The sequence below is a fragment of the Tachypleus tridentatus genome, chromosome 1, assembly GCF_004210375.1.
Source record: "Tachypleus tridentatus isolate NWPU-2018 chromosome 1, ASM421037v1, whole genome shotgun sequence".
NCBI classification, from domain to species: domain Eukaryota; kingdom Metazoa; phylum Arthropoda; class Merostomata; order Xiphosura; family Limulidae; genus Tachypleus; species Tachypleus tridentatus.
The window spans coordinates 109,754,749-109,771,228 of record NC_134825.1 but is presented as its reverse complement, the minus strand read 5'-3'; the positions used below and the strand labels follow the sequence as shown (position 1 = coordinate 109,771,228).

At 36.3% G+C, this 16,480-nt stretch overlaps 1 protein-coding gene across 1 annotated transcript; it reads right to left on the bottom strand.

The window, feature by feature from the left end:
- Positions 1 to 7,945: 7,945 nt before the first annotated feature.
- On the bottom strand, positions 7,946 to 12,402 carry LOC143258022 (aquaporin AQPAe.a-like). Its single transcript, XM_076517060.1, has 3 exons — positions 11,792 to 12,402; positions 9,723 to 9,803; positions 7,946 to 8,250 (listed from the first exon to the last, which is right to left on the bottom strand). Exons 1-3 carry the CDS (start codon positions 12,359 to 12,361, stop codon positions 8,128 to 8,130), a joined length of 774 nt encoding a protein of 257 aa, XP_076373175.1. The 5' UTR covers positions 12,362 to 12,402; the 3' UTR covers positions 7,946 to 8,127.
- Positions 12,403 to 16,480: the final 4,078 nt, after the last annotated feature.

The following is a 16,480-nucleotide window of genomic DNA, read 5'->3' as shown; positions in this document are numbered from 1 at the left end:
CAAACAAGAGGGCAGCACCAACCGACAACTCTTCGGTTCCTCTCTACTAACTAGTAGTGAGATTGGCTGCAACATTTTAACGTCATCACGGCTACAAGGGTGACCATGTCAGTATAGGATTTCATTACTGCGACCTACAGTTTGTATATGGATCGCCCTAACCACCAGGGCTTGCGATATTTTTACAGTATACATATGTGTATCCTAATTTTTAACCATACAGACAAATATAAGATTTGACATATATAACTATTAAAGACATAAACGAACTGTACGACTTATTTCATTCTATTTCGGTAATGTAAACTTATTGATATATAATGTTATTATGTGAATAGAGAAGATAAAAAAGTCTTAACCGATACTCTTAAACTCTCCAAGAATGGAAAATGAAAAGTGCTTTCGATACACTACATGACCAAAAGTATGTGGACACCCCACCATCACATCCCTACGTGCTTGTTGAACATCTCATTCCAAAACCATGGGTATTAATATGGATTTGGTAACCACTTTGCCGCTATAATAGGCCACACTCTTATGGGAAGGCTTTTAATTAGATTTTGGAACATGGCTGCGGGGATTCGCTCATATTCAGCCACAAGAAAATTAGTGAGGTCGGGTACTGGTGTCAGGTGAGAAAGCCTGGTTCGTAGTCGGCGTTCCTATTCATCCTAAAGGTGTTCAACGGGGTTGAGGTCAGGACTCTGTGCAGACCAGTCACGTTTTCCCACACCAACCTCGGTAAATCATGTCTTTATGGACCTCGTTTTGTGCACGGGGTCATTGTCATGCTGAAACAAAAAACTGTTGTCACAAAGCTGGAAGCACACAATTCTCTAGAATGTCATTGTATGCTGTAGCATTAGGATTTCCCTTCATTGGAACTAAAGAGCATGGCCCAAATCATGAAAAACAGCCCCAGACCATTATTGTTGCAACTGTGGACAGATGATCTTTACGCGCTACGCACTTCAAAACTCGGCGGTCCTATTTTGTGAGCTTGTGTGGCCTACCGCTTAGTGGCTGAGCTGTTGTTGCTCCTAGATGTCTCCACTTCACAATAACAGCACTTACAGATGACTGGGGCAGCTCTAGCAGGGCAGGAATTTGACAAACTGATTTGTTGGAAAGGTGGCATCCTATGATAGTACCATGTTGAAAGTAACTGAGCTCTTCAGTACGACCCATTCTACTGCCAATGTTTGTCTATGGAGATTGCACGGCTGTATGCTTGACTTTATGCACCTGTTAGCAATGGGTGTGGCTGAAATAGCTGAACCCACTAATTAGAATGGGTGTCCATATAATTTTGGTCATATTCTTTTTCTATCTTAAAATTATGTACATTTGAGGTATTAAAACTAAGATATAATTAAGTAGATTAACTAATCATATAATAAGAAATTACTTATGAAAATGTTATGTCTTAAAATAAGTTTGTTTCAGATTGTGAGTCGAACGCCCTAACAACCTGGCCATGCCGGGCCTTATACTGACGAACTAACTTGTTTTTAACTCATATATTGTGCTATAGATAATACGAGGAATTATACTGACTGGAGGTGGCGCCACTTTACACAGAGTGATATCCAGATATAGTATCTAACTGCTCCAAGGCGAACGATCTTTTGACTTGGAGGTTGTAAGAAACGTCTGGGTTAGAGAATTTGTAAGTAGATGTTCAACGTTGCCTCTTAAATGTGCACCAAAAATGTTACGTATTTGTAAAAAGCACATACATATATAAAGATAAATTTTGTTTGTTTTGTTTGAAATTTCGCGCAAAGCAACACGAGGGCTATCTGTGCTAGCTGTCCCTAATTTAGCAGTGTAAGACTAGAGGGAAGGTAGTTAGTCGTCACCACCCACGGCCAACTCTTGAGCTACTCAGTTACTAACGAATAGTGGGATTGACCGTCACATTATACGTTTCCACGGCTGAAAGGGCGAGCATGTTTGGTGCGACGGGAATTCGAACCTGCGACCCTCAGATCACAAGTCGAACGCCTTAGCCCACCTGACCATGCAGGGCCGTTATTCGTTAAATAACGTACATACTATAATATATAATTAATAGTTCATATTGAAATAAAAATATAAACACGACAAAGAATATAGATCTTTCCAAACATGTAGTATTAGGCTTATGTTTATGACAAAATATGATAGATGACCTACCTTCAATGTAAGGTACGCAAGAACTTGTAACTTTAGTGAGGAGTTTTAAGGCACTTCTTAATGTCTCTAAATGGCTGTAGTAATGTTACTTATTGAAATATCCAGTACACCAGCTAAATTATTTTTTCATGGAAATTATTCCTGGCTATCGCCTGGGCTTTCGTTTGTAATCGTCATTGTTGGTTTACAGTAGGCTTATGTGAGATGCGTTTCGAGCCTCGTTTCGATTTCTTTGAGAATGAGACAAGAATAGACGTAAACCAGTGTGTAAATTAGGATGCCAATAATGTGTTGTCAAGTTTTATTATTTGTTACTAACTTAAAGATATTTTGTATTTAAAAACAACTTTCTTTAAATTACCTCTGTACTGTTATTTTTGTCTAGATATAGTATTCAGCGAATTTTTTTTAGTCTTATAATATTAATTGTACTTTCACATTATATATAGTGAATAATTTTGATACAAACGTTTATTTAAACTTATGAACATCTAGCTCTGTAACATCCAAAACTCACAAGTAGCACGTCATTATTCTTAAAGTTTTAAATATATCAAGTAAAATAGTGTAGAAGACAGAATGTTGGTTTAAAATTTATGTAATGAAAGTTTTCATCAAAGATTTAAATATACTTCTGCTATTTTTTCCTTCACTTTACAAGCAAAAATACCCGTCACTAGTAACGGGTAAAGTTTAAGTTAATCTATCAATTTAGTTTCTTGTGTGGACTTTATAAAAGCTAATTTTGTTGCTCTCTTGGTTTCATTTACAGCCAAAGTTCTGAGTTACTTGTACCGCCCACAACAAAAAAGTAATTGTTGAGTATTTAATTCGTGCTAAAAGCCACTTAACAATAACATACGGTAATTATTCATTTATATTCTTTAAGTTACGCCACATGTTGACATGTCATTGAAAGTGGGGTTAATTCCGAACAATAATGTAGAATATCCTGCTTGGGAAATAAAACGTTGCATCCATATTATTCACGTTTGTTTCGCCAGTCATTTCAAAAGTGAATGTTGAGCTTCGTCTGTGTGCACAGCTTTTCTAACGAGAAACAGACGAATGCTCGGAGAGACACCACGATTCTCATATTATATAAGACTGTGTAAATATTCGACGTATGCACTTCTCTAGCGGATATTATGTGTACAACTCAAAGAGAAATATATTTTCATGCTGTTGTTGTTTTGAATTAATCACAAAGCTACACAATGGGTTATCTGTGCTCTGCCCACCACGGGTATCGAAACTCGGTTTTTAGCGTTGTAAGTCCGCAGACATACCGCTGAGTCACTGGGGAGCATTTTCACGCTCTCTGGTGACGTCGGGAAAATTTTGCCTACCTGTGTTTAAAAAAATAAAATTATCCCACCAACTCTTAAAAATTCAATTTCCCACAAGGCTTAAACATTCGATTAAAAAGGGCTTGCTTTATAACGCCATAATGTGAATAGGTGTTATTGTGGTAAAAATACGTGAACTAAAATAGTACTATATAATAATTTGGATTAATGAAACTAAGAAAGTTATATATGTGTGAGTAAGTAAAATATGTTTTTTGTAAAAATTCAAGACATGGTATAATAAATGAAGTGTAAATCGCAAAACTATACATGGGACAAAATCAACAATAAATATTAAATATGTATATTAAAGAAATATTATAAGATAAACTTTTAAAAATATCTATCATCTGGTTATATCTCATAGAATCTGTTTCATATATATATATGTAGTGAATTAGATTCTGTTAGTAGATGCTATTCACTAGAAATATGTTTTATTCAGAATAAACATTATTAAGAATTATATTACGGTATATTAAATTGTTTGTTTGTTTTCTACTTTCGCGCAAAGCTACACCAGGGCTATCTGCGCTAGCCGTCCCTAATTTAGCAGTGTAAGGCAGTTAGTTTTCACCATCCACCGTCAACTGTTAGGCTACTCGTTTACCATCGAATAATGGAATTGATCGTTACATTATAACGCCCCCACGGCAGAAAGGGGGAGCATGTTTGGAGCGACCCTCAGATTACGAGTCGAGCTCCGTATCCACTTGGCCGTGCTGGGCTAGTAAACTCTGTGAATTTCAGGAATAAGTTATTGTTTCGTACATATTTTGTAGGTAATAAATCATCCCATGTTTCTTTAATGTTAGTTCCATTAAAATTATCGGTTATAAAGTTATTGTTATCATTTGTTAATTATTACTGTTAGATATATGTATAAATATATTTTTACTAACTTAACATGTTTTAAACTGGATGAATGTTTTGAGATACTACTGAAATTGTGGTTGAAAAGTTCGCTGATAACTTGTGTGGCCAACTGTAAGTGTTAGCTTTCTTCTGTAGAGTTTGATTTACAACTCTTTTTGTTTTCCTTTACAGACTTCATATTTCTCTTACTGTCATGATAGATTATCTCTAACACATTTTTCTATACTTATATCATGTGATCGGGGGCTGACCCTGGATTTGAAAGCTGGCGAGTTCAAATATTTTCGATACCACAGACTATTTCCCCTTCCCCACTTTAATCTGTGGCCGTAATTTGAAACTGGCAATAAGGAAACGTGGATGGTATGGTGCTTCTGGCTGCCCTGTGTTCAGTCGTTCAATGTGAAAGGTGTTGATACATAAAAAACCTTAGTAGATTTACTGTAAATAGATAAAATATGCCACCTTCCTTTGTAGTAAAACTGTAGTTGTGATTAAAAATAAGATAAGTTAGAAGTAATTTCTTTTCCTCCTAGGATAATTTGTTTGTTCTTTAGGCCATCCCTAGTATCGAAACCCACTTTTTAGCGTTGCAAGTCTTTAAATTTACCGTTTAGCCACTAGGTGTCGGAACAAACAAGTAGTGATTCTTTAATAAAGATCAGCAAATAGGAAACTTTAGGTTTTTGAATGAAATTTGTGCTTGATTTTTAAGATAAATTCAACTGCAGTTTTGAAGACCGCGGGATAAGGAAACATTTATGAAAGTTTTGTTCAATATATTCAGTGAGGTATATTTAGTGTAGGAAGTATTCAAAGGATGGCGCTATTTCAAATAAATACAACTTGTTGTTGCTTTTTTTTTTCCTCAAGTGCAAGCTCCATCTGTTTACTGATGTGATAATATAATTATAGCCGCGGTTATTGAGGATTTCCTATTGTTGAACATAAAATACATAGTGGACCACAAGCATTTTTAACCCAGTTAATGAACCAATCATTTATTGATGTTCAATACAGAATATAGTGGTTTGGTAATGCATACACTCAAAAGTAAGTGGTAAAACTTTCGCTTCTTAAAGTAAATGTTCAGAGTGTTTCCCTTTCTAATTTTTACTTAGTATCATCATTTTTCTACCATGCATAACAACATTTACTCTTTGGTGAGTCTGTGAGCCATTTGATCAATCCAACCATCAACACGTTCGAGAAACACACAAGAATTAGTAATTTAAAATAATGATAAGTGAATTGGAAAACCCTTTAATGATGTATTATTATTTATAGTTCATCCTGCTTTAATATATATACGAAATGTGTAAGTTCAAATATTTAGAAACATCTGTGTTATTTAGCCTAAAATTACATCTGGGCGTGATCTGGTGGATAGCATGCCCGGACTGTGAATCCGTGGATTCATAGTTTATGGACATTTACCACAAAAACTAGTCACGCTCATTGGACCCTTGGCTACACTATAAAATCAATAATCAACTCCTACTATTCCATCAAACAGGAGTAATCCAAGATTTAGCGGTGGGTGCTGTTGATTAACTACCCTCATCAAACAGTAGTAATCCAAGATTTAGCGGTGGGTGCTGTTGATTAACTACCCTCATCAAATAGTAGTAATCCAAGATTTAGCGGTGGGTGCTGTTGATTAACTACCATCATCAAACAGTAGTAATCCAAGATTTAGCGGTGGGTGCTGTTGATTAACTACCCTCATCAAACAGGAGTAATCCAAGATTTAGCAGTGGGTGCTGTTGATTAACTACCCTCATCAAACAGGAGTAATCCAAGATTTGGCAGTGGGTGCTGTTGATAACTACCATCATCAAGCAGGAGTAATCCAAGATTTAGCGGTGGGTGCTGTTGATAACTACCCTCATCAAACAGGAGTAATCCAAGATTTAGCGGTGGGTGCTGTTGATTAACTACCCTCATCAAACAATAGTAATCCAAGATTTAGCGGTGGGTGCTGTTGATTAACTACCCTCATCAAACAGGAGTAATCCAAGGTTTAGCGGTGGGTGCTATTGATTAACTACCTTCATCAAACAGGAGTAATCCAAGATTTAGCGGTGGGTGATGTTGATTAACTACCCTCATCGAACAGTAGTAATCCAAGGTTTAGCGGTGGGTGCTGTTGATAACTACCCTCATCAAACAGTAGTAATCCAAGATTTAGCGGTGGGTGCTGTTGATTAACTACCTTCATCAAACAGGAGTAATCCAAGATTTAGCTGTGGGTGCTGTTGATTAACTACCCTCATTAAACAGGAGTAATCCAAAGTTTAGCGGTGGGTGCTGTTGATTAACTACCCTCATCAACTAGGAGTAATCCAAGGTTTAGCGGTGGGTGCTGTTGGTAACTACCCTCATCAAACAGTAGTAATCCAAGATGTAGCGGTGGGTGCTGTTGATTAACTACCCTCGCGTTAGTCTTAATTCAGAATTAGAAACGTTTATGTCCAGATTGACCTTTGACTAGCTCTGTGCTAATTATCAAAATCCAGCTAATGCGTGGAGAATATTGTTTTGTATACGTAACAAAATTATATCATACGCTCAGAAAATTATGAGGTAGTACCTTAATTAGCGACGCCTCCTGTCGCAGGAAACACCATATTTCACGTTTATATTCATTAACAGATAAAAAGGAAGTTGAAACTTGTTATTGAAAACGTTTCTCGGCACACGCAAGTATTATAACCCACTGGTTTCATGTTTCATGTGCGGTAAGACGTGGGTGACGTTGGTTGAGACTGACATAAAGGAATTCTCACACACTGGCACATAGGTACTAGCCTATGGAGACATAATATTACAGGCTATGTAGAAATAGCAGTGTAGTCGCTTACTTATCTTTTTAATAATACGTTAGGATAACCAAATAACATTAGTTAAACGGAAAAGCGGTACCTAGTAAATAACCATAACCTGTAATTAAGTTCAAAGCATACGTTAGTCAACGTTTTGGTCTCAACCCCCCTGAGATTCGTATGTCTTTCTCAGGCGTTAAACAGGTACATCAGCTAATATATCACAATACAGTGATACACTGTAATAAACCTAGTTTCAGGTGTGACTGTAATTATGCTTCAGAAAAAGTGTTTACATCGTAGCAGTTGTTGTTGTATCAAATGGCTTATCATGACCTACTGTAGTGGTTCATAATAAGGATCGCAAGGTTGAACAAACCCTAATAGAACAGCACACTAAACAGTGAAGATTCAGTTCTAACACACTTTAGATCCTACACTATCGACCGCTAATGCTGTACACGTATACAAATGTACAACAAAAAACAGTAAGCATCTTAGGCTTACAAATAAAATAAAATTGTTGTTGTGTTCCAGATGTGTTGGTGTAAGCCAAACAGCCACAATTCTCCAAGTCACCCTGAATGCCCAGGTCAAGTTACCCTTCTTCTACAAGGGTAAACAACAGACTTGTTTCAGGTGAATGTAAAAGAAAGTTTGATCATATCTATTAAGTTAAATACAAGTTCGGAAAACAAAATCAATAAATTATTCTTGGAAAAATAGTCATAAATGTTTATTTCAAAGAAATAAAATACTGTTTTGTGGTAGATTATCCACAGCAGAAAAACACATACGAACATAAAATATGTTAGATTATAGAAAAAAAAATTCTAGAAAGTAGTAAAACTTATTATTTTAAAATGGAGAAATCGCCTTTTACTTCTGACTTCGTATCATTTGAGTTCTGCTGTTTCTACGTTGTCCAGTTCGTCATTAGGTGGCGCTGAAGCAGCAAAAATATGCTCGTACAAGAGCCCTGCTATAATACCTCCAAGAATAGGCCCTGTCCAATACACCTGAATAAAGATAAGACACACGCTATACAAATAACACTCTAAACTTGGAGATAATACTTGAATAGCTTTCTAAATCTTACACACCCTTCTGTTACATCTTATTAGGGCCTATTATGCCTTCAAATCTTTGAAAATCGAACACAGGTATGTATAGTCTAGTTTATAATTTCACCCCTCCCCGATTGGCAGGCTAACGATGTTTGACATTAGATTTGGATTAGCAGGATGTAACAACAAACAAACCAAAATAAAATACCAGTGAAAGATACTCCTAATCAGAGGTTTGCAATATGTGGCGTAAAATTAACCGAAATGTTTGTCACGTTCACTAGTGTTTCAGGTAAGACTTTCGAAGAAAACTACGTTTTGAAACATTCCAACTTTGGGCGACAAAGAACACTAGGGGTTAGTTAATTTTTGAATTTCGCGTGAAGCTACTCGAGGGCTAATTGTACCAGTCATACGTAATTTGGAAGTGACGGACGAGAACTGGTCAACACTGCTCACGGTTCGGTTATTCTTTATCAACAAAACGTTGGATTAACTGTAACATTATAACAACTCCATGGCTGAAAGGACGAGCAAAGTCGGTGACGGGATTTGAGCCATCATATTATATGTAGAACGCTCTAGCCATCACCACATGCTAGGCCTAAAAGTTTGTGGTAAAACATTCGTTTGAGGGTAGAAACTGGTTTTTACACAAACCCCTTAAAGCCACGGACGCAGGAATGAGAGAGGTATTGTTCATGTGGGCATCATGAGATCTGTTTTGAAAGTGTCTTTTAATGGAGGGGAGTTGTGTCCATTACACATGTAAGCTTGAAGTATTGAAACATATTTTCACTTTAAGAGTCATTAAAGCTGACACACTGATCAGCGTCTACATTATTCTAAGAAACATGAATGTAGAGTTTCTCTTACGGACTTTTTTTCACCTTTATTTTCCATTGGGATTTTAAGGAATTTTAAGATTCCATGATGATTCGTTCATCAGGCAGAAATTCAGTAGAAACAAAACACGGTTGATTACGATTTGAAAAACAATAAGGATTCGGAAACAAAATGAATGTTAATGAGTTAAGCCTAAAATAACCAATCATCGTTTTTTTTTAACAGACTTGCCTAAAGGCTGTTTATGTACTAAGTTGTTTACGAACCAACATTTTAGTAAGTTACAGGACTCTAATAACATTTCATACACAGCGAAAAAATAATACCAAAAATATTTAAAAATATACAATCAATATTGCAATTATTCCGAATAGTTACTGCTAAAATTTCATGTGTATCATACAAAAAAAATGGGTGACTCACTCAAATCTCTGGTCGTTTCTTTACATTGACTGCCGTGGTAGACAAAAACATAATTATACAACAAGGTGAAGTGTATGGGCTCCAGTGGTAATGAACGATGTAAAAACACGTGGCTAATCTGAGAGTTATCTAGAATATAAAATGTGAAGACCTACCCAGTGGTGTAGCCAGACGTTGGTCATAACAGCAGGACCAAACGATCGAGCCGAGTTCATACTGGATCCGGTGTATTTGATCTATATGAAGACATCGCTCGTAAACAACAAAAAACAAAATAACTCAGAAGTACATCAAGTGACTGAAAATGAAGAAAGATCGCATGCACCAATAACTAGATTATGTTAGAACACGTGCAGGTAATTAGGCTATTACATTTACTAGTTCCATTATTATGGAAGTTTATGGTACATACATCAGGTTGATTACTTAATAGTCTTCTGATACAAAAACGATAACGTAAAACCATAGATATTAAGTCAGTGGTGTGTCAAGGAGTTGCAAAGTTAGTTAAATATACCGATTTTACAATGAGACATTGAAACTATAAGAAAGCGCTAAAATCAATACGTTAAAACCACGAGCGTAAGGATGAGAAAGGTATTTTCCATTTGAGGCATTATGGGGTATGTTTGAAATGATTGTTTGTTGTTAAGCAAAAAGCTAGACAACGGGCTATCTTAGGTTTCCTAACACGAGTATTAAAACCTGGTTTTGAGCTATGTGAGCCCTTAGACTTCCTGCTGAACCACTAGAGAGCATTTTGAAACGACCCCTTGCATGCAGTGTTTTGTTTTAGGGACTTAAAGTCCATCGGGTTTTAGAGAATGAGTCAGATACTCTCAAACAGTTTTTTTTGAAAAAATGGGTGATTGTAAGGAAATGTGGTTGAAATATTCCATTAAAAAATAAAGCTGGTTTGTTTTATCATTGGTTATAAAATTATTAAACACTGATGTACTTTCTGCTCCTGTTTACGTGTGTTACTATTTGGCCGAATGTTCGTACCAGAAAATGTTATGAACATAACTTTGCTAAATTTGTGCTACTCGTGTTTCCAGTTCTGAAATTCCATTTATGAATAACCCGGATGACCGTGTTAACATAAATCTGGTGTTAGCAAAGAAAGCAATTACGTTGCGTATACACCCACCAATCATAATCAACTTTAGTTAGCAAGTTAGAGAATGGAAACAAATAGCGTATAAAAGTCTTTTTTATATTTTTTGTTAATTGGAACAGAGTTCAAAATTTTCTTATGCGTGTTCCTAAATATTTGAAACCGCAACGGGTGTGCTGAGAACGATGTGCTTATAAACATCTAGAGCCTAATATTCTGATACATAAACTCTATGATTTAATTGAATCTGCTATGCTAAAGGATATGGGTTAAAGGACATTTAAACACAAATAGCACATATATCCTAATTATATCGGTCATACGTTAACATAAAACGTCTTTTTATGTTTTGACCTACTTATGTAACAGAAATAGTCCTAGCTAAAGTTCTTGTAACTATTAAAGCAATATGGAAAAATAATAATTTCATAAAGACTCCAGTAATAATATTAAATGTTTCTCGCTGGCTCAGTGGTAATCTTGGGACATATAACACTAAAAATATTAGTTTGATATTTTTGAGGAGTACAATACCAATTATTTATTGTGGAGCTTCACAGTTTTTCACTACTGTAGAAAGCTTCTAATTAAAGCTGTTTAGTGTATTGACAAGTACTGCTGTGGGTTTCAAACATGTCGTCGTGCGATTCTGCGCCATGTTAACACATGCAGGTGGTAAACTTTGAAATATTTTACCGTGTCAGGCGTGGCTTAGAACTAGTGTGTCTGGTTCATAATTCGCGTTTCGTCGTCGCATGATTGCGCTTCCCAATATGAGACCATAGGTGCATTATAAGAGTGACAGTGAAAATCACACTATTCCATTAAAATAGTCCAACATTAGGTGACTCTAGTCTTTCCGTTGTGTAGCTTTAAATATTCCATCCATATTATAGGGGTGTAGACCTAAACTAAATTAAAATTAAAACACATTTATAAAGTAATGTACCTCAAATTAGAATAGTTATATATTTACAATAGTAATATGGAAGGTATCTTACAGGAGACGGTGCGATTCTGACAGATTTTAAGTATGAAAATGTGGCGCTGATATAGATGTAATATAAGGGACAACTTTACAGCAGGTAATGAGGGAAAACTACTTACAGCAAACATGTGGCAAGTGGCTACTGCGAGGCCAATAGCTAAAGGAGTGGACCCTTTGACGTTTTGTCTGTTTGTGTCACAACAGGAAAATACAGTGAAAACCAAAACAAAAGTGATTAAAAGTTCAACAGCAAAGCCTTGGACGGCACTCAGGTCATCATGAATAAGCGTTGCTCCTAACTCTCCTTGCTGTTTAAAAGGGGTGACTCCTTTCAGCACAGATGCACCAACAGTTGCCCCCAAGCACTGGACAACGATATAGAGGATTGCACGGAAGATAGATATTTTTCTGGTTATCAGAAACGCCACAGTAATCGCTGGGTTAATGTGTCCTCCACTGACGTGACCAATGAATTGAACTACTGTTCCTACGGTCACACCGAAGGCTAAAGCAATCTGGACAATGGTCGGAGAATAGTCCTTGTCCCAACCCTTAATGCAAGAGCCACATCCGATTAAGACTAGTACAGCCGTACCAAGAAATTCTGCCAATAAGGCTCTTCCAAATGACTTCTTATTCTTAAACTCCCCGTACCCTATCATGTCTTGGAGCTTGTTTGTCTCTGACATGGTAAAATACTGTAGACTGGGGTTTGTTTGTCAGTAATGTCTTTAATGCATTCCAACGTATGTGGCTCATTCCGTTTGTGACCACGTGACCAACTAGTCCAGCCAATCCCGTTGTTCGTGAGCTAATAAATTTCTCAAGTTCCCTTCCAAGATCACCAAAAGTTTTTTTTTTTTTTTAAACTTCTACATTTACTTAAACATTCATCAGTGACTTCTAAGACTGTAAAAACAAAACGAAGTTACTAGAACGTAAGTAGTAAAACAAGACAACGACAAAGTTCAGTAAAGACCAAATAATCCCACTCTGCGTATGTTTGTGTTCACGAAACGGTTTTATTTTCCTTCCCCCGCATGAGTTCATAACGATTTGAGACAAGTTTACTCTGTGAAAGAGAATCCAGATGTATACTTATGAAGAACTGGTATTATTTACTTTAATTCAAAGTACTTCTGTTGATATAAAGTTTGCACGAATTTATATGTTTGATGGTAAACATATATACAACGTTTGGAACTTAGCTTAACGTCTCTTCGCTAAACCTAGCCCCCTAGTGGCACATTACAACTCTAAAATCAGGGTTTTGATACCCCTGATGGGCAGAGTACAAATAGCTCATTGTGTAGCTTTCTGCTTTATTCTAACCAATTCATCATAAGAACTTTTTCTTTAAAAACAAATGTGTCCTACAAAAACTCAAAACCTAACAACCAAAGTTGTTGTAAATGTTATTTTTTTTATTTTTCACAGTAGGGCAGCTATAAGTCTGAAGGCTAATAACGCTAAAAACCTGGTTTCGATACTCGTGGTGGACAAAGTACAGATATCCCATCGCGTACTTTTGTTCTTAATTGCAAACAAACAACATCCCTTGATGACTTCAGTGGAACTCTACAAAAAAGAAAATTAGAGTCACAGAAAATACTAAAAACGTAATCACGTGGTTTATCTGTCATTTACTGTCCGCTGAAGGCTAAGCGCTAAGTCTGAGGGCTTATAAAGCTAAAAGTCGGGTTTCGATACTCGCTGTAAGTAAAGTAGTTAGCGTGTTGACCTGCAGGTCCAAAAATCCAAGCGTGTGAAAAGTTGCTTGTGAACTCGATCCGCCCTTTCAAGTGTGTGAGCGTTGTAAAAGCGACATCAGGCCTGCTATTCGGTTCAAAGACCTGTACAAAGTCCTTGTTGCAGCAGTATCTTTTAACCACGAATGGCTATATGCCTGAGTCCTAGGAACATGTGACCCAATCATTTAGCCTAGTACTTTATCTTTGACATGACGAACTTTTGTAAAACCTCCATGTCAATCACACACGATCCTCTGGACTGTTTTGGAAAAAAAATGTTTTTAAAGAGAGGACTTTCTTAGTTTTTATAGCATAAAAAACCTCCCTTCCTTCTCGTGATACTCAGAGAAACCGAAACTATGAAGCAACTTACTCTCCAGAAATAACTTTCTAACAAGCATTTTATATGGCACTTTATCAAAAGCTTTCTGGAAACCCAAAACACACCAAATCCACGCCCTTACTCTTATCTACGTAATCAGTAACAACTTCAAATAATACAAAAAGATTAGAAAATAGAGATTTTATTCCAGTAAAACTGTGTTGACAATCCAATAAAATTTTAAACTTTGTTAAATGACTTTGTAAAACATCTCTAATCAGACTGTCAAAAGGGAAACTTTAGAATTATTGATAGAATAAATTAATCATTACACGTATTGATAGAACAAAGTAAACTTTGATTTTCTATGTATATAGATGTTTTTGGTTTCAGTTTTGTTTTAAATAAATGTTACGTTTTGTTTTCATGTGGTCCGGTTTCATATTCAGGTTTGTGTGTGTGCGTTTTCTTCACTGTCCCGATTGAATACAATCCTTTCTGATTGTCGATTATCGTTTCTCTGATTTGGCGCCTGTCTACTGATTTACTAACCTAGCCAACAGATTCATTGGTTCTTTTATACAACAGAACGTACTTATTAAACATATAGCTAGCTATTTGTCTATTTGCCTACTGCCTGGGTTTCGCATGGTCGAAAGTTAGTATGTCTGGACTGTAATTTTTCGCGATTCGTTTTTCCATATTCGTGTTTCGCATTTTGGAACCGTGGGTGGGTGGTCATCGAATATTAGTAAAATATTAACCCAAGAGCTGACAGAAGGGAATAATGACAATTTGTCATCCCACTAGCCTATTATTAGATATTAACCCAAGAGCTGACAGAAGAGAATACTGACAATTTGTCTTTCCTCCAGCCTATTATTAGATATTAACCCAAGAGCTGACAGAAAAGAATACTGACAATTTGTCTTTCCTCTAGCATATCATTAGATATTAACCCAAGAGCTGACAGAAGGGAATAATGACAGTTTGTCTTTCCTCTAGCTTATCATTAGATATTAACCCAAGAGCTGACAAAAGAGAATACTGACAATTTGTCTTTCCTCTAGCCTATCATTAGATATTAACCCAAGAGCTAACAGAAGAGAATACTGACAGTTTCTCTTTCGTCTAGCCTATCATTAGATATTAACCCAAGAGCTGACAGAAGGGAATACTAACAATTTGTCTTTCCTCTAGCTTATCATTAGATATTAACCCAAGAGCTGAGAGAAAAGAATACTGACAGTTTGTCTTTCCTCTAGCTCATCATTAGATATTAACCCAAGAGCTGACAGAAGGGAATACTGACAATTTGTCTTTCCTCTAGCCTATCATTAGATATTAACCCAAGAGCTGACAGAAGGGAATACTGACAATTTGTCATCCCTCTAGCCTATCATTAGATATTAACCCAAGAGCTAACAGAAGAGAATACTGACAGTTTCTCTTTCGTCTAGCCTATCATTAGATATTAACCCAAGAGATGACAGAAGGAAATACTGACAATTTGACTTTCCTCTAGCTTATCATTAGATATTAACCCAAGAGCTGAGAGAAAAGAATACTGACAGTTTGTCTTTCCTCTAGCTCATCATTAGATATTAACCCAAGAGCTGACAGAAGGGAATACTGACAATTTGTCTTTCCTCTAGCCTATCATTAGATATTAACCCAAGAGCTGACAGAAGGGAATACTGACAATTTGTCATCCCTCTAGCCTATTATTAGATATTAACCCAAGAGCTGACAGAAGGGAATACTGAGAATTTGTCTTTCCTCTAGCCTATCATTAGATATTAACCCAAGAGCTGACAGAAAAGAATACTGACAATTTGTCTTTCCTCTAGCTTATCATTAGATATTAACCCAAGAGCTGACAGAAGTGAATAATGACAGTTTCTCTTTCCTCTAGCTTATCATTAGATATTAACCCAAGAGCTGACAGAAGGGAATACTGACAATTTGTCTTTCCTCTAGCCTATCATTAGATATTAACCCAAGAGCTGACAGAAGGGAATACTGACAATTTGTCATCCCTCTAGCCTATTATTAGATATTAACCCAAGAGCTGACCGAAAGGAATACTGACAATTTGTCTTTCCTCTAGCCTATCATTAGATATTAACCCAAAAGCTAACAGAAAAGAATACTGACAATTTGTCTTTCCTCTAGCTTATCATTAGATATTACCCAAGAGCTGACAGAAGGGAATACTGACAGTTTGTCTTTCCTCTAGCTTATCATTAGATATTAACCCAAGAGCTGACAGAAGTGAACACTGACAGTTTCTCTTTCCTCTAGCTTATCATTAGATATTAACCCAAGAGCTGACAGAAGGGAATACTGACAATTTGTCTTTCCTCTAGACTATCATTAGATATTAACCCAAGAGCTGACAGAAGGGAATACTGACAATTTGTCTTTCCTCTAGCCTATCATTAGATATTAACCCAAGAGCTGTCAGAAGGAAATACTGATAATTTGACTTTCCTTTAGCCTATTATTAGATATTAACCCAAGAGTTGGCACAAGGGAATACTGAGAATTTCTCTTTACTCTAGTTTATTATTAGATATTAACCCAAGAGCTGACAGAAGAGAATACTGACAATTTGTCTTTCCTCTAGCTTATCATTAGATATTAACCCAAGAGCTGACAGAAGGGAATACTGACAGTTTGTCTTTCCTCTAGTTTATCATTAGATATTAACCCAAGAGCTGAAAGAAGGGAAT